At 39.4% G+C, this 24,189-nt stretch overlaps 1 protein-coding gene across 1 annotated transcript in view; it reads left to right on the forward strand.

Moving 5' to 3' along the window:
• The window catches only part of SNX9 (sorting nexin 9), a 100,049-nt gene that overhangs the window by 25,037 nt on the left and 50,823 nt on the right, over window positions 1–24,189 (forward strand). The window contains exons 2-4 of the mRNA XM_038394298.2: window positions 10,561–10,647; window positions 14,244–14,318; window positions 15,194–15,316. Of these exons, the coding sequence (XP_038250226.1) occupies window positions 10,561–10,647; window positions 14,244–14,318; window positions 15,194–15,316 (285 nt within the window). The remainder of the gene's footprint in view (window positions 1–10,560; window positions 10,648–14,243; window positions 14,319–15,193; window positions 15,317–24,189) is intronic.

Here is a 24,189-nt window from a genome sequence, read left to right on the forward strand (position 1 = left end):
TGGCACCTTAGAGTGCTTATGCTCTAATAAATTTGTTAGTCTCTAAGGTGCCACAAGTACTCCTTTTCTTTTGACCTAAGAGGGGCAGTGTGGGGAGCTGAGAGCCCAGTCTCTCGGATCTGCTGGCAGGAGCCTGGCTGGCTGTTCTCTTCCCCTCCCTCCCCCATTCCACACTGGGAGCTGGGGAAGCCACCCAGGGCTCCTTGCCCCTCTGTTCACCGACCCTTGAAATTGACAAGGTGGTCTGGCTCCTGGTAGGGAGCAGATGGGGAGGCTGCTCAGACTTTTCATCCCGATTCCTAGCTGGGAGCAGGGTCCAGCCACCCAGCTCTCCAGGGGAGCAGAGGACAGCTGGGCTCTAGCTGCCTGGCTTTCTTGTCAATTTCATGCTTCTTCTGTGAAATTGACAAGATAGCTGATACACACTGCATTGCCCTAATTAGGTGGACATAAGCCTTATGCCTCTCGTGGAGGTGGAGTTATTATACTGGTGTAGTAGGACACTTATATCGGTGGGAAGAAGGCTGTAGTTTAGACACTGTCATAAATTAGGTTGACATAAGACACCTGATGTCAACCTAACTATATAGTGTAGATCAGCCCTGAGGGAACTATACAGGAAGTTTTGGGCAGGAGAGAGGAAGGGGATGGACTAGCCAAGGCCAGAGAAGGCTAGCAGGGAGAGAAGGCTCCATGTTTGAGAAGATAAGCCATATGCTGCAGCAGAAAGAGCCTAGATGGCTCAAGAGGGCCCTGACCCCAGCACAAAGAGTACTCAGAAAGTGGTGAGAGAAATGAAGCAGAGAAATGTGTATAGTGTTTATTTTTGTATAGATCTGTGTATTTTTCTTGCCATTAAGAAAGACTGTGGTTTTAGAATGCTGTACAAAATCTGATTATGTTACTTTAATGCTGTTTGCATGCTCCTGGAAGAGGTAAACTGTGGGCCCAGAATACCCACGTGGCTAGAGTTCTGGGAGAGGTTGTGTTTAAGTTATGGGGGAGACTGAGGGGTCAGCACTCATTCCAGGGATTGAGCTGTGTGGCAGCAGGTAAGAGGTGCTAGATAGAAGATCTGCACCCTGAGAGTGTGCTGAGAGGCCTCGCTATAGAAACAGTGCATAGGCCTAAAACATCTGGTGGATCAGCAGCTGAATCCCCTCACTGCAGTCTGGTGAGTGGCCCAGAAGGTGCTAGATTAGATCTATGCATCTGCAATTAAAAAGTGATCATTCTGGGAATTGTTCTCAATTGTCTGCCACTCAATTGTTAGTCCTTCATACTTAATCCCTGTTAGACCACTGTAGTGTATTGGGTAGAAAACTAACACGCTAACTTTTAAAAAATAAAATGAATCCATTTTTACATAGCTTGATGGCAAAAGTTAGGATATGTATAGTGAACCATTAAGATGGAAGTTGTCCAAAATCTTGCCTTTTGGAAACAGATTTTGCATAGGTGTAAAAAGAGAAAATACTGTAGACTCTGATGAAATGTGTTTTTTAACCGTCATGTGAGTCATTCTTGTCAAAAGTTCCTTATCCATATTTCTGTGAAAAAGACTTGAAGGTACTTACTGTACAAAAGAAAATGTTCTCTTGTTTCACTGCCTGTTAAATCTATAATTTGAGACAAAGGACAGATGATCCTAGAGCTTCAGGGTGATGTTTGCAAAACTCCTGGATGATTTTCTTGTAATACATTCTAATAGTTTACAAGCTTGCATTAAAAATTTTAGATGTTTCAAAAATCACTAATCAGCTTCCCTTAACATTTGTATTGGAACCATAAGCTTTGAGATACTCGGGCTATGTACACACTACCATTTATGTTGGGTTGTGAATAAGCCACTCCCCCAGAGTGATGTAAGTTACACTGATCTAAGCGCCAGTGTGGACAGCGCTGTGTTGGTGGGAGAGCTTCTCCCGCCAACATAGTTACTGCTGCTTGCGGGAGGTGGAGTAATTAAGCTGACCAGAACTCTCCCCTGTTGGTTTAGAGCATCTGCACTAATAGCACAACTGGGGTACAGTGGCAAGCTCTGTAGTGTAGCCATAGCCTCAGTTGTGGTTCTGTAGCCTCAGCTCTGCCCACGTGTTTGATTTCAGTTATATTTTTACATCTTGCTGCTAATTTATAATTTTGCAGGAGAAAATCTGTCTAGTTCTAAAATACTTGTGGGTATGTAGAAATCAAAATATGGATTAAAAAGTCATACTACTATATACAAGCAGAAGATTAATAACTTTTATTTCTGTATAATGGTTTTCATTTTGAAGGACCTCAAAATGCTTTACAGGTTAAATATGTTCATATCAATCACACCAATAAAAGACCAAGTGAGCTATCTTATTACTACATTATAGCTATACCAAGCAAAACTGATAATGATATTCAGAATTTCTGAAAATGACATCAATTTCATACTACAGTTTGACATGCCTGTAAATGAGGAAAGGGTACTCCAGTATTTTTTTTTTTTTTCCCAAACACAGTGTAGGTTGATATCTCCTGATCACAATGAATAAAATCTAGTGACGATGCTGTGCTGCAGAATAATTGGTGGTGGTTTGTTTTTTTATTGTGGTACCCAATAGATCCCAAATCAGGATTATGTCCCATTGTGCTAGACCCCATATGAACACATAGGAAGGTCTCTGGTAACTGACCTGAAGAGCTTGCAGTTGGATTTGGTCAGAAAATTTTGACAGGATGAACCGTTTTCCATTGGGAAGTGCAGTTCTGTTGAAATTGAAACACTTTATGAAATGGTTTGGATTTCACAGTAACTTCATTTTGGAAAAAAACTGGAAACGTCGGGGGGAAAAAATTCCAGCAACATCAAGACATCCCGTGTAGACGTTTTTCTAATGAAACAGTTAAGGTTTTTTTATTTTGAAATTACTTCATTTTGAATTTTTAAATATATTGTATTGTATTATAAGAAAATGAAAAAAGTCAAAATCATAACATTTTGATTGAGTTGAAACATATTTTTTAAAATTTTTTGTTGCAGAGAATTTTGAATTTTTTTGGTTTCATTCTTATTTTGAGATTTCAAAATGCTTTGCCAAAAGGAATTTGTCTTCTGTCCAGCTTTATTTGCAGTCTAAGTTAATTCAAGATACAAGAAGTGAATCTAATTATATAAGTTGAGGAGGGGGGAGGATACATAGATTGTATGTAAAGGAATTTGAATTTGAAGAAGTTGGTTGAAATAGCCCATAACGTGCAAACGCCATTTGCGTTTGAAAATGTAATGTTGCTCACTCTTGCTTTTTAATGGGGTGTGTGTGGTGAAAATCAAAGTTGTGTTTTATGTTGGCTTTGTAAAATTCATTATTAGGGATTCAGAACATAACATGCATTCTAAAAATGCTTATTATTGCTGTTACAGCCCTGGCTGAGTTTCCCTAGTGGACTGTCACCAGTCTGCTGTATGGACCCCAATGTTTCGACCCCACATGTTTGTAACACCACTGGATCTGAGCAGCATCCTTACATAGTCTCTAGTTCTGGCCTCTTGGGTACACTCCCTGGGGAAAAAACTGAGGAGTCCTTGTGGCACCTTCGAGACTAACAAATTTATTTGGGCATAAGCTTTCGTGGGCCAAAACCCAGAAGTGGGCTTAGCCTACTTCATCGGATGCATGCAGTGGGTTTTAGCCCACAAAAGCTTATGCCCAAATAAATTTGTTAGTCTCGAAGGTGCCACAAGGACTCCTCGGTTTTTTTGCTGATACAGACTAACACAGCTACCACTCTGAAACCTGCCCCTGGGGAACGACTCTCTGTTTGGCACCCCTCTGTGAAATGGTGGGACCCTGCAGCCTAGCTGCCCTAAGGTCTGAAGACCAATTCTGAACCTCCCTAAGTTTTCCCAGAAGTTTATACATGCTCTCTCCAGAGCTCCAGCCTCATGGGCACTCTGGTGTATCATTTAACCCTTTGGGGATACATGGCAGATAAAGTAAGGAACACAGAGGCTTTGCAAAGGAATGTCTTAAATGCTCTCTGCCTCCTCTCTTTTCCCCTCCTCTCTTCCCAGAAAGCACAAGAGATTTACAGACCTATGGAAAAACAATGAACATGTGCAGACAATTCTTTCCTTCAAGTGTCCTCTTTACTCTTTGAGGTCCTTTGGGGTTTGCTCAGTATCCTTTGGGTGGGGAGCAGGTCCTTCCCGCTCTCCACTCCTCCTGCTCTAATCCTCTGGTTCTGGCAATGGTCTGGCCTTCTCTTGCAAGAAAGCGTGTCCTTTCTTAAAAGCAGGGTCTGACACCTCTTCATGCTTCTCTTCCCACCTGTGGATTTTCCCTTTTTTCCTTTCTGATACGGCGTCATTAGAAGTTAATGGCTGAGCCTGGCAGCTCAATAGAACAATTAGGGAAGGCTGTTCCATTTGTTGATGGCTCTGTTGCATATTCATGGCAGTTTTAATTCACACTGAAGGTTATAGTCAGAAGTGGAGTTCAAAAAATCAAATACAATTCATAAGTTTACATAGACAGATTCTGTCACAATTGCCTACAAGGTTTTTTTTTAGCAGTATTTCTTGTAGTGGGATATACCCCTCATCACTTGTTCCGAGGCCACTGTAATGCCCATAGCATAGATGTGGCCTCAGAAAGAAAAGAATGGTCAGTTGAAAGGTGTGTTAACTACTTACGCTAAACAATCTGTTGCACCTTGCATTTAGTTGTGACAGTTTGGGTAAGTCTACACTGCAATTAAAAACTTGTGGCTGGCCCATGCCAGCTGACTTGGGCCTGCAAGGGATCAGGCTAAGGGGGTGTTCTAATTGTGATGTAGAAACTTGACTTGGACTGCAGCCCAAGCTCTGGGACCCTCTCGGGGTCCTAGAGCCTGAGCTCCAGCCCATGCCTGAAAGTCTACACCACAATTAAACAGTCCCTTAGCCTAAGCCCTGTGAGCCCGATTCAGCTGGTATGTGCCAGCCATAGGTTTTAATTGCAGTGTAGACGTACCTTCTGAGTATAAAGAAAAGGAGGACTTGTGGCACCTTAGAGACTAACAAATTTATTTGAGCATAAGCTTTCATGAGCTATAGCTCACTTCATCTGAGGTATGTTTCCCAGACTTGAAGAACAGCTCTGTGTAAGCTTGAAAGTCTCAGGGAAAGATACTGCCTCACTCACCTTGTCTGTGTCCAAGTGACAGCTAAGGGCCAACATAAGAGTTTACAGATGGATGAACAATGTAAATATCAAGGAGGGAGAGGCACTTAGGATAGTACAGAGGGGTGATAACTAGGAACAGTGGGTAAAATTAAGGAAAACTTTAGTATGAATATCAGGATATGGTTTAGTCTCCTAAAGAAAATCACAGAAGCTCCATCACTTGAAATTTAAAACTAGCTTAAAAAACACTAGGCTAAAAAATCTAAACTAGGGAGCAATCCTGCATAGGCTTGATGACCTAGTAGATATTCATTCTAGCCAATCTCAACAGTTTTGGGTTTGATTACTAAGCATTGATTTCTAACTTATTTTATTCTCCTCCACTCTCCAACCCCCCCCCCCAAAGGAATGGGTTACTTAAACAATTTCTGTTAGTGTTGTGTATGGTTAACTATATATTGTGTATGATAAATATACATCTTGTGGTTAAATTTAATTGGATTAATTTGGGGACTAATTCAGGAATCACTTATTGATTTTATATTATGGCCAGTCCTTCTCTGGATCCAATAAGCAAATGTTTGAGTGCCTAGAAGTTCCTGTAACAGTTGAATTGTTATACTTTATTATTGGGCTCCCCTAAGACCCTCTTCCACTCAGTTTCAAAAAAAGCAGTTTGACTCTGGAATTCGTCATTCAGTTACCTTTTATTTGACATACAGAAACACTATGCCCAAGCTGGCCAGGATCAAACAGGGAGTGGATGGAGCATACATCACAAATCCAAAACTATACAGCAAATCTTTTTCTTATATATATCTTTACTAACACCTGCATTTCTGACTATACATTGCATAATTTGCATCTAAATTAGCCTTGCACAACATAATCTGAATGTGCTGAAAGTCTCCATTCATAGGGGAAAATTTCCCCGTAGTGTGTAGTAAGTATCAAATTTGCCCAGAACACATGATTTCTTAAGAATGGTGTACTTGATTAAAGCAGAAGAGCATTTAATAGCTTGATGTAATCTTCATGTTATGTAGACATGGGATTAGGTTCAAATCCACGTGACGTTTTTTGTTTTCCCGTTTTCGCTTCTCTTTAAGCGTAACTACTTAAAACACTAATTTATATTTTATTTGAGACTTTACAGAAACATTTCTATGTGTACTGACACTAACCATGAGAAATTTTACAGCTAAATTGAATCTTCAAATTGAGGTTGGATATGAGAGCAAAATCTGTGGGGATGCTAGCATGCCTCCATAATGACCACAAAGCCATGTGTTACACCAGTATTCTGTGCTGGTACTCTCTTGCTCTCCCGTCCTCTGCTTTCTGTTTGGAGTCACATTGTGCAGCCTAAGGGTTTGTTTACATGATGGGGTAATGCGCTCGATAGGGATGTAATTTCTAAAAGCTCTTGTGCATCCCCTCTCCCCCCCCCCCCCCCCCCCCCCCCGCCCATGGGATCTTAGAGCCTGGGTTCCAGCCCAAGCCCAAACCTCTACACTGCAATTGTATAGACTGACAGCTTGAGCCCGAATCAGCTGACCTGGGCCAGCCACAGCGGTTTTATTTCAGTGTAGACATATCCTAACAAAAAAACCCATCTATTTATTCAGATCTGTAATTGGCTATCAGGAGATGCTATGAGGCAAAGCTCAAGTTGACTTGTTCTCATTTCCTAATGAAGAGTATCACTTTTGTATAACATGTTTACACTAGCCTATTCTGAGGTCTTGTCTTCACTGCTAAATGGTGCACTTTTTACCTCAGGATAACAAACACATGAGCTATCCCAAGATTAAAAAACACAGTGAAAGACAAGGTATTTAGTTTTTCCAGAAGGTAAAAGTAAAGTGAAGTCTTGAAAGGGGTTGAGGTTAAACTAAGTGAGGTCAACTGTAGGTGGAGTTATAGGGCTGACCGTGTCTAGTTTTATTGCTGTTTTATTTTATTTTTTATTTTTATTTTTTTAACCTTGGGTTAGGTCATATGTTAATTACCCTGCAGTAAAAACAAACAAGCAAAAAAATACCCAACACCTTTTTATAGCAATGAGGACAAGGCATAAATTCTTCTCTCACAGTATATGGCAATGTTCATAGAGTTTGATGTATGTGATTTTCTAGGAATAACAAAGCTTATATTTTGCATGTTACACATTTTTTACTGTTAAACTTGTAAGAATGGGAGGAATAGGATAGAATATCTATGAAGACAATACATTGTTTACAGGAGAAGAAACATTCATAGGGACAAGTTTTGTGTTACTGCTGCTCCCCTGCTGTGGACTCCAGGCTCACAGAAGTGGAATTGTTCTCTTCCTACACATTTTAGGAACCTGGCATAGAAGAATACTTTAGGCATCCAAAAACTTTCATTACTCCATTTTTATCTTTTTTTAAAAGACCGATTTCTCTTTCCATTAAATAAATTCCCTACACACAAGATATTAAACCTCTGACTGCTAGAACCTGGGATTGGGTGACAGGAGATGAATCCCTCAATAAATCGCTCTGTTCCGTTCACCCCATCTGAAGCATCTGGCTCTGGCCAATGTCAGAAGACAGGATACTGAGTAGATGGACCATTGGTCTGACCCAGTATGGCCATTCTTATGTTCTTATGACACAAATAAAACTGGAAGCTGCTGCATGAATAACTTGCTAGTTGCAAAAAGAATATTTCCTCTTGGAAATGGACTGATTATTATATTTATCATTTTTATATTTTCATAGTACCTAGGAGCCTGTCGTGGGCCAGGATCCCACTGTGCTAGGTGCCGTACAAACAGAGAACAAAAAGATAGTCCCTGCCTCCAAAGAGCTTAGCATCCAAGTATAAGACAAGAGACAACAAATGGATACAGACAGACCAACAAGGGAGTACAAGGAAACAGACTATACTGGTCAGAATGACAGGCAGTGGTCTCAGCACACCAGCAACCTAGGATTTTTTTAAACTTTATTTTCCTGTTTTGTTTCAGTTCCACAGGAAAAGGCTTTTGTACATGGCTACAATTTTTTAAACAGCTGAGATAAGACATGACACTTACAGTTAACAGTACTAATTTGGACCTTCTAAATTAAATATGTTTTAGTATTCTGTGTTTACTGCTGCTTGGCACTTCTACAGTGACATCCACCAGAGCAAATCCTACTTTAATTATCTGTGCACCCCTAGGAGCACCATAGGTAGAGAGAGGGAGTGTTTTATAAATGACAGCTTTTTGATTTAGTGTGGATTGTGATGGCTTTTTTCCTGTTGGGTTTGTTTTTGTGGGGGAGGAGTGGGAGGTGGTAGGGGTGAAGAGAAGTTGGGGATAGTAAATAAATATTGGTGCTTTTGGTGGGAATAAGGATTAAATATGTCATATATGTCAGTATATATGGAATATGTATAAATGTAGACTAAAATTTTGATCCAAAACCTCCTTCAAGATGTTATGGGGGTGAGGAGGGCAGTGTCCTCAAATTATCTCAACATCTGTTTCAAAAGTTAAAGAAAAATGAGATTTGATTTATTTTTATAGTTCTGCTTTAAATGTAGAGTAAAGTTTTCAGGAAAGGGAATTTAATGAAGAAAATGAAAGTAGTGATATAGGTGTAATTCTGTATGGCTGTAGCGATAATGTGTCTTCAAATATGTTAAGGGCTATTAAAGTAATTGGCTTACTCTGCACCAAGGGGGATTTAGGTTAGATATGAAGAAGAACTTTCTAACTACAAGGGTAGTTAAGATCTGGAATACACTTCCAAGGGAGGTTGTGGTATCCCAATCATTAGAGGTTTTAAAGGACAGGTTGAACAAACCCCTGTCAGGGATGGTCTAGGTTTATGTGGTCCTGCCTCAGTACAGGGGGGCTGAACTTGACTTCTTGAGATCCTTTCTAGCCCTACATTGCTATGATTCTGTGTGGATAGAATAGCTAGCAATACATTTTTGGGTCCAACTTGAAGCATTTTATAAAAATATAACATTTCCTTATTCAGCATTATGGCAGAACCAGTGCAATGCTATAGTTAATATTGGGTTCTATTTTGCAGTAAAAATGGATTAATAACTCCTTCTTTATGCAAAATACAGTTTATTTGCTCCAAATTTTGGCACATAATATGAGTAAAACTGTAATTTTCAGTATTTTCAAATCCTATTAATTGGCTTCTGAGTTCTAAGCAATTAAAAACTGCCTTTAAAAAGTTAATTTGGAGTCTTACAATTTTTTTGCCTTAAAGACTATAGAGGGCCAAAAATGTGTACCTAGTGAGATTTTTTTGTGAGCTATCTTGGTTGGTCTCGTGTGGTGGTGGTGGTAAGTTTGGGGAAGAGTTGTCTGAAGGCTGACATCCCTAGAGGTGATAGAATTCAGGTTTTGGTAAGATTAATGGTGGCTCCAGAGGTGAGGTGTCCCTCTCTGGGTGGAGCAGAGGGGAGGTACTGTCAGTAAACTTTAAACTCAATCTAACTTTTCATTTCTATGCTTTTGTGCTTGTGCTTGATAAGTACAGACCAACCTTAACTCTCTTGCCAGAAAATGTTTGTGTATTACTAAATTATAACTTAGGTTAATTTGTAAAAAAACAAACAAGCAAAAAAAAAAACCAAGTTGAACTACAGTTAGGTAAAGGCTAATGGGTAAGCACTGACTACATACTTTGGGGATGTGTATTCTATTTAAGTTAAAACTCGTATTTTTCAGTATTTATTTCCTCTAATTTACAAGAGGAACAATCACAATAAATGAATTGTAAGATTATCTTGTTTCATGTTGCTTTATGTATAGCTGTGATTACCTGAATGTGTAAGAACTTCAGATGAATGACTTTTGTATCCTCTTTTTGAAATGCTCACTTCATAAAACAGTCGTCCTACATGAGTCAGAGTAGAAGTGTTTCCTACAGAATAGCACGTTAGGGGAACTGATTTTCTTCTGCCTCTAGCACTGAAAGAAGATCTGCTTAAAATCAGAGTATGGGCTCTCACTTTAGTTCTACCAATAGGTCCTGCATGCTGCAGACAGTGGTTCATTTGGCTGCTTGCTGAGATATAATGCTTTGGCTGTAGAATTAGATAATTGCTGTTTGCCCTTTGCAGAGAGCTATATAACATGGATCCTGATTTGTGGGATATATCACGGATCCTGATTTGTGGGGGTGGCTTTGTTTTTGGATGCATTTTAAAGTTTTTGCTGGAAGCAGATTTTGGCATTGACATGTCAAATTCAAATGCACATTGTATTAAGATTTGTGTGATACGTCATTTGTGTTGCTCTGCCCACGCCCTTCTTTCCTCCCACCCAACCATTTCTCTTGCTGGTTATGAATCATGAAGTTCTGCTGATATTTTCCAGTGTGAATGCTGAATATTTAAATGTAGAATATTGTCACAGATAGATTCTTTCTGCCCATAGGCTCGGGTGATGTATGACTTTGCTGCTGAACCTGGAAACAATGAGCTGACAGTTAATGAAGGGGAGATCATCATAATTACCAATCCGGTAAGAGAAATCAAATGGAAACCAGGCTACAATGCACTGACCTACTTCTAGGGGCTTCTGCTGAAGAGAGGCTGAGTGGCATCTAATGGGAAAGCTCTTGCACACTCCCTCTTCCTCCTTCTAGGGTAAAGGCAAATAAATTAAATGCAAAAGATTATTCCAGTAAATTTAAATTAATAAAAGCAAGCTCAGAGCACAATTAGGCATGACTTTACTCCTCTGTATCTAGGCATGTTAGTGGTCTCTGATCAGTATTGTCCTCTCGTACCATCTTTAGTGCCATGTCACAAGAACATGCTAATGATAGTGACACAATTAAATCTGAAATTGTCTTTTTTAGGTTGAGGTAGTTACTCAGCATTTTTATGTAGTCTCTTTTTGCATTGATTATTGTTTGTATCTAAATGGTCATTCTAAAATACTGATGAATTTCAACTTAAAACATTTTTCACATTCAAATCTAAATGTCCAAATGCAAAGACACCAGTTTACACAGGCTTAAACACAGTGAAACTTCTGTTTCTAATTGGTCCTTTTATTGTTAGGGTAGTGTTCATGGAGTGGGAGAAAATATTAAGGCTCTGATCTTGTAAAAGCTTAAGCTTTATGCAAAACTTTGTGCCCTCTGAGTAGTTCCCTTAACTTTAATGGGACTATTCAAGTGATATGAGGTTCTCTACAAGCGTAAGTCTTTGCAGAATCAACAATTTTACTCCTAACTAAATATCAATCAGATTTTAGGAAAATTTTTAAATCTTCTCTACCAGAATTACTGGTAACACTTGCAAAAATATTAATTTTTTTAATTCACACTTTACTATTTATTCTGTATGTATTTTTATGTTTTTATATTTCACTCATCTTGGCTAGTGAAAGACTATTCTTTTACTGTTAGGCCATTGTTGTTAGTCCATAGTCTTATAGTAAATCTCTATAACGGGTTGCTGAAACTCTGTAGGAATAGATTTTGCTTCTTTACAAACACTTTGAAATTTGGCATCCATAAAAAGTAATGAGAACATCTCTATCAAGTTTTATAGAAAACCTTTTCTTTTGGGATACTGAATTGTTCAGGTTATAGGCTAAGCGTAAAAAGTTAGAGTATGTCTACACTGCAGTGTAAGCCTGTGCTTGGGTCTGGGCTCAAACCTGCCCCCCCCCATGTCTACACTTTACTTGAGCTAACCCAGGGCTTGAAATTGCGGTCCAGGCCCCTAGGGGGTCTGAGCTCGAGTTAAGCTGGGACCCCAGGGTACGAGCCCTATTGTTTTGTGGTGTAGATGCAGCCTTGCTTGACTTGGGTCCTGGGAGTCAGCCAGAAGTATCCCACAGTTCCATGAGCCAACTTCCTTAGTCCTCTCTCTCTCTCTTTCTCTCCCAACAATCTGCAATTACTCTGTTAAAAATGGAAGCCACCCCCTCTTTGCAAAAGGCAGCAGCTCAGGTCAGTATTAACCCATTCTCTTCTGATCACCGAGCTGCAAGCGTGCTATCGGAGAGCCCCCTGGGTTTGCAATGGAGGGCAAACTGATCATGACTTTTATAAAGCAAGATTCTTCCTGATGATAACGTGCAGAATAGGCAGTACAGTTTTCCCACAGTTCACCATGGTCCTAGGGCTAGAGTAGTTAGGTGTGGGGGTGGGCATTAGGGACTCTGGGATATGGTTACTTTGACTCAAGTCTATAGTGCAGTGTGGACACCAGAGCCCTAGGTTTGAGCATGGGTTAGAAAAGCGTTTACCTAGGTTTAATCTGCTTCTAGCAAAAACCACAGGCCCTGCCCCCATTCCTCTGCTTCCCACCCCCTCTCCTGAGCCTATAGTGCCCTTGCTCCTTCCTCTCCCCCACAGAGCCTCCTGCATGTCACAAAACAGCTGATGGGGAGGGAAGGGGGAGGCGCTGATTGGCAGGGCTGCTGGTGGGTGGGAGGTGCTGGGAGCTGGTGGGGGACTGCTGACATATTACTGTGGCTCTTTGGCAATGTATATTGGTAAATTCTGTCTCCTTCTCAGGCTCAGGTTGGCAACCCCTGATGTAGACATCCAGGCCAGGGTTCACTAACACCGGTCAGCTGACTCGAGTCCCACTAACTCAGGGCTTACATTGCAATGTTAACATAGCCTTAATGTCCAAGCACCTGACTTGTGCACCAGTCAAAGGTGGCCTTTAGTTTTGGGTTCTGGTTCATCAAAGCACTTCAGCAAATTATAATTCCTATTGAAGTCATTGGAACTACTGTGTACTTAATTTCAAGCACTTGCTTAAATGCTTTGCAGAGTTAGGTCCCTGGTGAAGAATAGGGTGCTGGAGAGCAGCAACAGTAAGTGTTTTCAAAAGGTAGTGCAAGACTTTTTAGAACTTCAGGAAACTGCTTAAGTGGCTTAGCTTGGTTCACAGTGACCAGGCAACCTGTGTGTAAATATTATCAGATCATTCAAATAAACAAAATCCTTCAAAACTGTTTCAGTGAGTGTTAACTGGGCTTTTGTTTATATATGAATTTCCCTTCAGTCAGATGTAACTGAAGATTTGTCATCAATATAAATCACCATTTATCTGCATATAAGCTTTATTTAGTTTTGTTTTTTTTCACTTAATATGCTGAAAATGAATATATATTAAAACAGTTGAGATTCAGAAATTTGAAGGTCAACAGAGATTCTTTAGCATACACAGGTCTAATTTACCATATATGAATCAGTTCATTGTACAACCGGTGGTTGAGAGATACTTCGATTTCTAATAGGCCCAGTTTATTCCAGGTCATGTTGTCCTGATATCAACCCTAGTCAATTTCATTTATGAAGGCTGCAAAGCCTTAAGTATCTTGTTGTTCTTTAGTATATCTATTATGCTAGTGTCTAGTAGCTCCACTGAGATCTAGCTCAACCCCCTCCCCCCCCCGTCTTAGGCACTGTACAAACGCTTAGCAAGAAACCGTTTCTATCTCTAAGAGCTTACAAACTAGAGAGACAAGAAAAAGGTTGGGAGGGACTATTCTCTGAGTTCTTTGGTGTGGCATTCACCTGCCATAATGCATGAGACAGTCCTTGTTCTTCCTGGAGTTCCCTGCCTCCATTCAGTTCCAACATCTGCAGCAAATGAGGTGGAGATCCTACAAGCAGCCTCATCGATTATGCAGTTCTGATTCATTCCCTGAGCATCGTCTAGCCTGTGTTGAATGAGGGCAGGGGTACTGTACGAACAGTATGTGATCATGTAATTCAAGTCTTTTATCACCATGTTCACAAGGGGGATGAATTAAAGTTGTGTGTGTAACCTAAATTTTTCACGTTCTTTTGACTTTGCAAACTAGCTAATGTTCTGTTAACTTAGTTTTTTAATAATTTTCTACAATTTTGAAAACAGTTAAAATTCATATCATCTATGTGAGGGAGGCCTGGTCAATATTATCCTCCTCTTATAATGAGAAAATTGATGCTCTGAAAGGTTTAAATGAATTTGCCCAAGGTCTCAGTTATATCTTTCTCTCAAATCCTATTTTCAACTATCATCTACAAAACTATAATAGATACTGAAGTATGCTTTAATCTAGAGAAAATATTTGTATAATGCTTATTTTTATTTCTTTAGGACATAGGTGGAGGTTGGTTGGAAGGAAAAAACAGCAAAGGAGAGAGGGGACTTGTTCCAACAGATTATGTTGAAGTAAGAGACCACAATATAACAATACAGAAAAACTTGGTAAAGCAGAGCTAAAGTAGATTCCATGCTTTTATTTTATTTTATTTTATTTTATTTTAATATTGGAAACCTTCATTTAATTCTCTAGACTGAAGCAGTGATGAAAGATGGCAGTACTTAGTTCCACTAAAAATCATTTATATTAATAGTTTAGAAGGTCAGAGTAAACACGTATCTGAATACCATATACAATTACTATTTAAAAAAAAAAAAGTCAAGTGATCATATCACGTTTACTGCCTATTCTAAGTATAGGGAGGGGATATAGTAACTTCCGGTAAATGCTGACTTTTCAGTGCTGCCTAGTGTACTATATCTCCTTTAGAGAAAGGAGAAGTTATATGTAGTGGAGATTATTTAATCTGTAAAATGTTAATGTCACTGGCAGTTCACAAGAGAACCAAAAATAATATCCATATCCTGTTCCAGAATAATTGAACAAGTACAAGAATGAGGATTTATCAAAAAAAAAAAAATCTGATTCTGGTGTAGGTTTTCTTTTTTCACAAATTATGTAGTGATGCAACTAACATGGCCATACAACAATAGACTTCTTCCTGTCCTCTTCCAGTTCCCATAAAACAATGGGCCATACTTGTTAATATCCAAATTTGAGATATCGTTGAATGCAGGAAGTGTACACAATGCTCTGGATTGTTAGTTTGGAGCTGATTCTATAGTCTGCAGTTAAAGATGGAATTCTATCAACTTATTTTTAAAATCCTTTAATTTCAGTAGTTCTAGTGACCCTGAGAACACTTGAAGTAACAGCATGTAAAATGATGTAAAACTTATTTCCTATAATGACAGATGTCTTAAAACTGCTTTATCTGTTTCAGATTCTAACAGAAGGTGCAAAAGATGGATTTCCTTGTGGCAATTCAGTAGCTGACCAAGCCTTTTTTGATTCCCTCTCCTCAAGTACAGCTCAGATCAACTCAGCTGCTAAAAACAATAACCAGGTACATCATCAGTTTCTTTTTGGCACTGTAAGCATAATAGGCTCTATTGACAACGTTACTTATGCTCTTAAATTGCACTGTACTATATTTGTACAGTAAAACCTCAGTTACGAACACATTGGAAATGATGGTTGTTTGCAACTCTGAAATGTTCAGTTTCAGAGTAGCAGCCGTGTTAGTCTGTATTCACAAAAAGAAAAGGAGTACTTGTGGCACCTTAGACTAACCAATTTATTATAGCATAAGCTTTCGTGAGCTACAGCTCACTTCATCCGATGAAGTGAGCTGTAGCTCACGAAAGCTTATGCTCAAATAAATTTTAGTCTCTAAGGTGTCACAAGTACTCCTTTTCTTTTTCTGAAATGTTCATAACCCTGAATAAAACATTATGGTTGTTCTTTCAGAAGTTTACAACTGAACATTGACTTAATACAGCTTTGAAACTTTACTATGCAGAAGAAAAATGCTGCTTTCCCTTTTATTTTTTTAGTAGTTTACATTTAACACAATAGTATACTGTATTTGCTTTCTTTTTTTTTTTTCTGTCTCTGCTGCTGCCTGATAGTGTACTTCCCATTCCAAATGAGGTGTGTGGTTGCCTGATCAGTTCGTAACTCTGGTGTTCGTAACTGAGTTTCTATTGTAAGTCCTCACAAAAAGCATGGAAAAGGCAATTGTGCTGGAAGTATTTAAAATTTTGCTGAAGATTAAAAAATCAGCTCACTTGTTCATATTGTGTAATTTTAGAAAAGTTGCTGCTGGAAAAGCTAGCATAATTCTAATATAAATAATTGTTTATTTTCTTATTTCTAATTTTTGTTCTTTTCCTGCATAAAGCAAAAGCATAGAAATCTGTGAATTAAACAAAATCTCCTACCTATATTTTCCTCTTTTGTACTGTGATCTTGTCACAATGTACACCTACACTAATTTTGGTTATTAGTAGAATCTGCTTGTAGAATTGCAGCTTCTAAGATCTGATATTCTGACCTGTATAAAAGAACTCTTCCTTCTGTTCTTTTTTTCTGTAGAATGCCATGCAAGTTTGACATTGTAGAAATAATATTATGCATTTTTATCAAAATAACTTTTCAGCACTCGGCAATATAGGTTTTCTTTTTACTTGGCATGGCTGGATCTGGTATTTGCTGTTAGTTTACCATGACTTTATAGCAGGTCAGTTCAGGACTCAGCAGCGTGCCATTTTGTGAGTAGGAAACTATCTGATGAGTGGGGAGTTTAAACCTTCTCTTCTGGCTGCAAAATAACCTTCCATAGGTGAACCAATGCAGAGCTGTCTTCCTGAGTCTGTGGACAGATGACTGTGCTTCTGCTGTTAGTGGCAGGGTGAAACTCCCAAGACCCTGCTCAGTTTCACTGCTGCTTTTGATAATCCTGTGGACCTCAGTGAAACTGACATTAGTCCTATTGATTTCACTCATCAGCTGCCTGGAAAAACTATGAACAGTGATTATGGAGTTATTTGTGGGAAGATTTCTCAGGATGTGGGGAGGGAGAGGTGGGAAGAGGGGGTCAGCTATTAGTTCCCTTCCTTTCCAAAGTCAAGAGGCTCTCGGTGTATGGAGAATGAAAAGAGTAAGATCCTTTCCACAGCCAGAGTGGGTGGAGTTTCCAGTTTATTGGGCTACTGCTATCTGGAGGTCAACATTATTATTTATTTATTTGTTTGTTTTTGATGTGTATTACCACAGCACTTAGGAGCCCAAGTCATAGAGACAGAACTAAAGGACTGCATTCAGCAGCATCATTTGCAGCACTTGAAGGGGGAGGGACTGATCTTCTTACCTGGGCACTGTCCTCGACCTTACAAGTGGGGCATATCCCCCTCATCATTTGATTAGCCTTTGGCTAGTAAGTTTTAGGTACCTGGCTAATATATATCTGGTAATCTCATATGGATCTACAAACTGTATCCTTTCACATGTTGAAATCTCAGTAATAATTCCATTTTTTGAAGTCCAGAGGTCAACAGCCAAATACATTATTCTTTCCAGCAGTGCAGTGCAATGCAAAGATCTCACATGTTGGAAAGAAAATAGTTTACTTATCAAAACAGTTGTAGCGGCACATCCAATTCATGGAATACTCCAAAAACAGCTGGTAGTTTTCTGAATGTACTTTATTTATTTGCATTGCAAGACTGTGTAAAATGGATGGATATCTTTTACAACTCTGTGTATTATGGTTTTGCCCATGAGAGTGAATGCAATTGTTCTTTTGCTTTGTAACATGTATTGGTCTCCCCAGCATTTTCAACTTCTGTGTGAAGCCATCGTGTATGTCTACACTTCAGCGTAAGCCCAGAATCTGTTGGACTCGAGCCTGCATTCTCAGTGATTGTGAGCTCGGGCTTGAGCATCTACACTGAATATTCATCCTTGGTTTAGAATTTCTGGACTTGTCCGAGCATGGGTGTGAGTCCTGTCTACGCTGCACGACGCAGACCTGAGTCAATCCAGCCTGTCTCTGGCTTCCAAGAGCTATCCCCAGCTGTAGCTGTTCTAGTAGTTGGTTCTGGGGGCACTGGGAAAACTTGACTGGTACTTTATAGTAAGTTTGTTGCAGCCTGCCAACGTGTCCTGCCAAGCAGTCTTTTGGGTCTGTGCATATCTAGCAACTGGAGCCAGCAATGTGGAGGAGAACATCCATGAGATGCTAGTGTACGTTTTGGTGGCGTTTTCTGACCTACCGAAGGCACCTGCCGGAAGAAGATGATACAGACGTGGCACACTCAAACTAGCTGATGCTCCCTGTGTAGACGGCTTCTAGAGCATGACCCCATCACAGACTGGTGGCATCGCATCGTCATGCAGACATTGGGTGACCAGCAGTGGCTCCAGAACTCTCATATGAAGAAAGCTATGTTTCTGGAGTTTTGTGAGTAGCTTACCTTGATCCTCCAGCATCTCAACACTCACCCGAGGGCGACTATGAAGGTTCGGAAGCGAGTTGCAATAACTGTCTGGAAGCTGGCTACCCCAGATTGTTACCGTTGCTAACCAGTTTGGTGTTGGAAAGTCAACCATCAATGAAGTGGAGACTGAGGTTTTTGAGGCAATTGGATGTGTGATTTACCCAGAGGTGGTGGGCATAAACAATATCCCTGAAGTAATTGCTGGCTTTGAGAGAATGGGGTTTCCAGACTGTGGTGAGGCCATTAAGGGGACTCACGTGCCCATAGTTTGCCTTCCTGAAGGAGTACATGATACATTAATCACAAAGGGTGTTTACTCGCTTTATATACAGGCCTTTGTGGACCACAGAAGCTGATTCATAGATGACAACGTGGGCTGCACTGGCAAAGGTTCTGATGCCAGGATTTTCTGCTAAGTGGGAGTCTACCTTCTTGGACGTGGCAGGGACACTATTCCCATTAAAAGACATTTGTCAGAAATGGAGTAACTGTCCCCACTGTTGTTCTAATGGACCCTGCATACCACATTTTGCCTTGGCTTATGAAACTGTTGTGCTATGGACTTTATTTTATTACTAGTTTTGGTGTTTGGTTTATTACTGGTGTTTTCATGTTGTAATGGTAGCTTGCCTGTCTAGCAATGCTTTAATGTGTAAGGCCCTACTTGAATTGCAGGATGATTGTCAAAAAATTGCAGCTAAGTTACGTACAAGCCATGGAAAATTGCAGAAAAGTAATAATGGAACTTATTACTGTAAATAATAAAAGTCCACGATTCTTTTCCTTGTTTCTGCTGTCGGCAGCTCAGGGCTGAGAGTGGGGACCTGAGCCTGAGAGCAGCTGCCCAGGGCACCCATTGTCAGAATTGTAGTGGAAGCATAATATTGTGGAATCTGCAATATTGCAAGATAAGCAGAAGCTTATTAATATCTCTTTTTTGGTAGTATAGCCATGTTCACAAATAAAGGCTTTTATTTTATTTTGAAAGTTTATTACTATCATTGCATCACATCTTATGATGTACATTTCAAAGCATAAAGATAAATATCATAAGATGCAATGAGGAAGTTGAATCCAAACAATTTCTCAGTACATCTGTTCAGATCAATCCATAATGAAAACCCAGAATTCATGTCATAAAAACCACTGCCCCTCCCTTCCGTGTTGTATAAGTGATCATCTCATCCATAATTGACAATTCATGACAATCGCACAAACACCCCATTCGTAGTGTACAGCGAGTACTTTAGTTGCAGTAAAAAGTGATGTGCAAATACATAAACATACTATTCTTCCTCTTCCATTCAAGTATTCAAGTCCATAATGTGGGTGTACAAAGCTCCCTGATTCTGTTGCCTGGGTGCATCCTGCTCCAGCTGTGACAGGTGCACGTTCTGGCTGAGTGTGCCAGTTCAGCAGTCCATTACTGTCAGAGGTACATTTGGGAGAAAATGGCTCACCTTTTGGATTCACAAAGATTGTGAGGAGCACAGCAAGCCACAATAATGCAGACAGCACTGATGACACTGGCATCCAAATTGTTCCGTAAACTGTGCCAGCGGGATTCCAGTCTGCCAAACGCATATTCGGCCACCGTTCTACTCCTACTGAGAGTGTATCTGGACGTTCCTTTCTGAGGACCTCTGAGATCAGCCAAACCCATGCAAGATTTAGTTTTAGAGCATGCTAATGGGAAGAGGGAAATGCTTCAAAGAACTTCCCTTTTTTTTTTTTTTTTTTTTTGTAACATTGTCCACTATCTAGGACCTCAGATTATTAAATGTGTCTGTAGCCTTGGAGTTCCTTTTTCAGAGATTTATAGAATTTAAGGCCAGAAAGGACAATTAGATCATCTAGTCTGACTTCCTATTTATCATAGACTACTAAATTGTACCTAGTTACCCCATTACTGAGCCAAACCTGATTCAAGCACATCTTCCAGAAAGGCATCCAGTCTTGATTTGTACACACTGAGATAAAAAAATCAGTTATTTCCCTTGGTAGTTAGTTCTCGTAGCTAATCCCTCTCACTTTTATAAATTTGCACTTGATTTTTACTTTGACTTTGTTTGGCTTCAGCTTCTGGCTATTAGTTCTTGTTTTGCTTTTCTCCACTAGATTAAAGAGCCTTGTAGTACTCTGTATTTTCTCACCACCTTCCATCCCATGAAAAGAACAGCAACTCAGCACCTGCTCTGCTCCCCGTCTGTCTTTTCGTATCCTGTGAAAACAGTAGTGTCTTCAGCTGCTTTACACCGTCCTGGAAAAAGAATTAACATTGCCTAAGCTATTATTCCATTCCTTCATGCCGTCACCCCCAGAGGAGACCTTTAGTGCCCAGAAACACATGGTGCTTTCCACACATCACTGTTGCCAACTCTCATGATTTTATGAATGCATCATGGTATTTGTTTTTCTTTAAAGCCTTAGCTCTGGAAGTCAGTTGACTTGCATGAGAATCTGTTTTCAATTTAAAAAAAAAAAAATTCTAACCTCCATGTTTGCAGAGAAATGCTTGAAAATGTGAGTCAGATGCAGTCTAAAGGCTCAAAAACCAGAAGGAAAATAAAAAGATTTCAATGTGGGTTTTTTGTTTTGTTTTTTAAAACTCTCTTTATCTTTAATTTTTTGGTTTGTTTGATGGCTGACTCATTTTGGAGCTGTTGAGTTTGGTGATACTGAGAGACCCAGGAAGACAAAAGTGTCTACCTCAGCTTACTCTGCGCTGATCACTTGCCTGGAACCTTTTGCCTACTTACCCAAAATGACCAGGCGGGTGGGTTTTTAAAGCCCTTCATCTAGATGTGCTTTAACAGACTGAAGTATTCAAATCGTACAGTGCATGGCCCCATCCTAGGTGTGCCACAGATTTAAAGTGATAACACTTCACACACAAATATACTTTCTGGTGATGAGAGGTAAAGAAGGAGGTTCTGCATGGAGCCCTGACAATTCTCCCGTCCTTCTTTCCTTCACCAGTCTCTCTAGCCACTGGGCTTACAGTGGCAGATTGGACAAGATCCCCAACAGCACAGCTTCTTAAAGGGACTCTGTCAGTTTAAATTACACATCTGACTGAAAACTTTTACCTTATGATCAATAACACCAATGATTACTGTAACTGAAAGATGAGAAGAAAACACTTTTTTTCAGTGGTTACTTTGTGCATTAGACAGTACTTTCTGTAGTCTGTTTCATTGTTTCCTCTATCTAGACAGTTTCCCCTTTTGTTCTCTTGTGTGTATGTGGGGAGGTACCACTCAGCAGGAGGGGAGAGGAAAAAGACATTAGAAATAGGAAAATGTGATTGTAACAATTGTGATTGTACAACAATTGGCAGGAGGCTGTGGGCAGATATTATATCAAACTCCTTTTTAACTAGCTTTGTTTTTCTTTAATTAAACTAGGTTTCAAGTTGATAACCTTTTAAGTGCCCAAGATTATTGTGGTTGCATGGTATTTCAGTGAGTGTCTGCCCAACACTCTTCAGCACCTGCAGTCCTAGAGGGGGCCAGAAATCACTCGGATTTTGCCCCAAGTGACAGTGCAGACACACTAGCTTTAGACCACTAGGTGGATCAGTCCTAATGGACAAATCATGAATCATAGAATATCAGGGTTGGAAGGGACCTCAGGAGGTCATCTAGTCCAACCCCCTGCTCAAAGCAGGACCAATCCCCAATTTTTGCCCCAGATCCCTAAATGGCCCCCTCAAGGATTGAACTCACAACCCTGGGTTTAGCAGGCCAATGCTCAAACCACTGAGCTATTCCCAAAATGCATTGTATCTTCTAATCTTCTTGGAAAGGCTTCAGAATTACATACATCGCTTCAATATTTTATATGAAAACTATTGGTACTCGTTAACACAATTTAAAATAACGTTATTTCAAGAGGTAGCTAAGTTGGTGCTCGCTAAACCAGATCTCTATTTTAAAGTATGTTAGAGAGAGATTAGAAACTTGGTGGTCTTCACACCTGCCATACTTTCCCTTGTATACTGAAACAAAAACAATGGAATTTTCTTCAGCTTTAATTTTTGAGTCACTTCCAGGAACTGTAACCACAATGGATTTCCTGTTATGTAAATACTGTACTTTATTTATTCAAGATAGTTTGTCTGTCTTACGCAACTGATTGATACTCATTTATTTGCAAGGAATTATGTTGTCTGATCTGGGGCCAATTGTCATGTCCGGTTGTTAGTAGATTTAAAAAATGTGGACTTCGTTATTGTTTTAGGTCAATATTTGGTTAGAATACAAAAAACTATCATGATCTTCCCATTTTTTCTGAAAAGGTAATGCCTGCTTCGTAGGATCCTGTTGATCTTTGGGACATTTCAGAATGTGTGCTTGAAATATAAGTGTTTATATTTCATTCTGATTGGCTCTGTTAAGTAATCCTTATGAATTTTCTCTTTGGTGATGAATAGTAATGTTACTGTAATCAAGGGTCTGCCAACAATTCTAATGAACATTTTCCCAATTTTAGTGTTTGTATTCTAACAGCAGAGTTTGTCAGGTGGAAAACTGGTACTGAATGTAAGATCTCTTTGCATCTCACTGAACAATTATGGGATTGAGATGCTTTTTGTGCATTTATGCACCTTAACTTTTTTTAAAGAATGTAAATAAATACGAGTGTCCTATTTGTTTTTTGTATTTTGAGGGGGAAAAAAACCACTCATGTACTTAACGTTTGAAATAAGACCACTGTACATGCGTTTTAAAGATATTACAAACCAGTTGGGCCAAACATCCTTAGCAAGACGTGTATTTATTGTTCAGGTTAGGCCATATCTACTGTTATGAGCAATCTTGGTAAAACCAATAAATGCATCTCTAAGTTATCAATATGCATGATAGACCATAGTGTATGTGTGGCTACCAAATAAAGGAAGCCATAATGGGTATGTCTCCACATATGGTAGCAACTCTATGGTCTTTGTTATATACCTTTTTTAAAAAAAGAACAAAAATAGAGTTTTTTTTCACTTAGAATATTTTTAGTGGGTAGCAGGATTTTACCTTAAGTAAAAGCTAGAAACATAGTATGAATAAGATTTATAAGCTTGCTAGCTACTGCAGGTTAAAACTTAAAGGCTATCCTTCTTTGTGTTTCAGGGCATAAGCTGATCACCAGCTGTCATTGAGGGAAAAGCTCTGCAATGTGGCAGTGACTTTAGAGTATCAAGCATTCAGCTGTATGTTGGTAATGAGGAGTATTTAGATAAGTTGTGCTTTTTAGATTAGTTTTGCTTCCATTTTCGTGACACCACTTCTCTGATGAGGGGAAAAATTATTTCTGTCCCAAAATGACTGTATGACTCTCTAGTTCCTGATTAAAATATGTATCCTGCAAGTTCAGCTTTTTGTGAATTGGAAGTTTTGTATCCTGTTGCAAAATTTCTAGGGTTCATTTGATAGCTATATCAAAATAGTTAGTGTTTTGCAGAAGTAAATGCTAAAATCAAAAAGACACTCTTCCATTCTCCACTAGTATCTCCGGGCAGACACCGTTCCCTCTTCTTTTAAAAATAAATAAATAAATAAATCTTGGAATGACTCTTTCCATACATTGTTCAAAGAAAGTTTGAGCTATAGTATTGTCTGGTTTTGAGTTATGAGTGTGTGGGAAGGGGATGTGGAGGTGGAGGGAAGTAGCTTGTATTTTTGTATTTTTTTTAACAATAGGAAATTTGTCACTTGTATAACATAACTCAAACTTGGCATGACAACTGGCCTCAGTGAGGAATGCGAATCAAGGCAAATTTAGGAAGAGATCTTGTATCTTTGAAAGTGAATAGCAGTTAGTTATGTGTTTTGTGTGCAACACAAGTGTATAATTTGATTTGCCTTGGGATAAAAATAGCTAATTTTGTTCCAATTTGGCATAAATTACATATTGTGTATTAGGAGCTGGGAGAATGTTTGTA

The sequence above is a fragment of the Dermochelys coriacea genome, chromosome 3 (assembly GCF_009764565.3).
Source record: "Dermochelys coriacea isolate rDerCor1 chromosome 3, rDerCor1.pri.v4, whole genome shotgun sequence".
NCBI classification, from domain to species: domain Eukaryota; kingdom Metazoa; phylum Chordata; order Testudines; family Dermochelyidae; genus Dermochelys; species Dermochelys coriacea.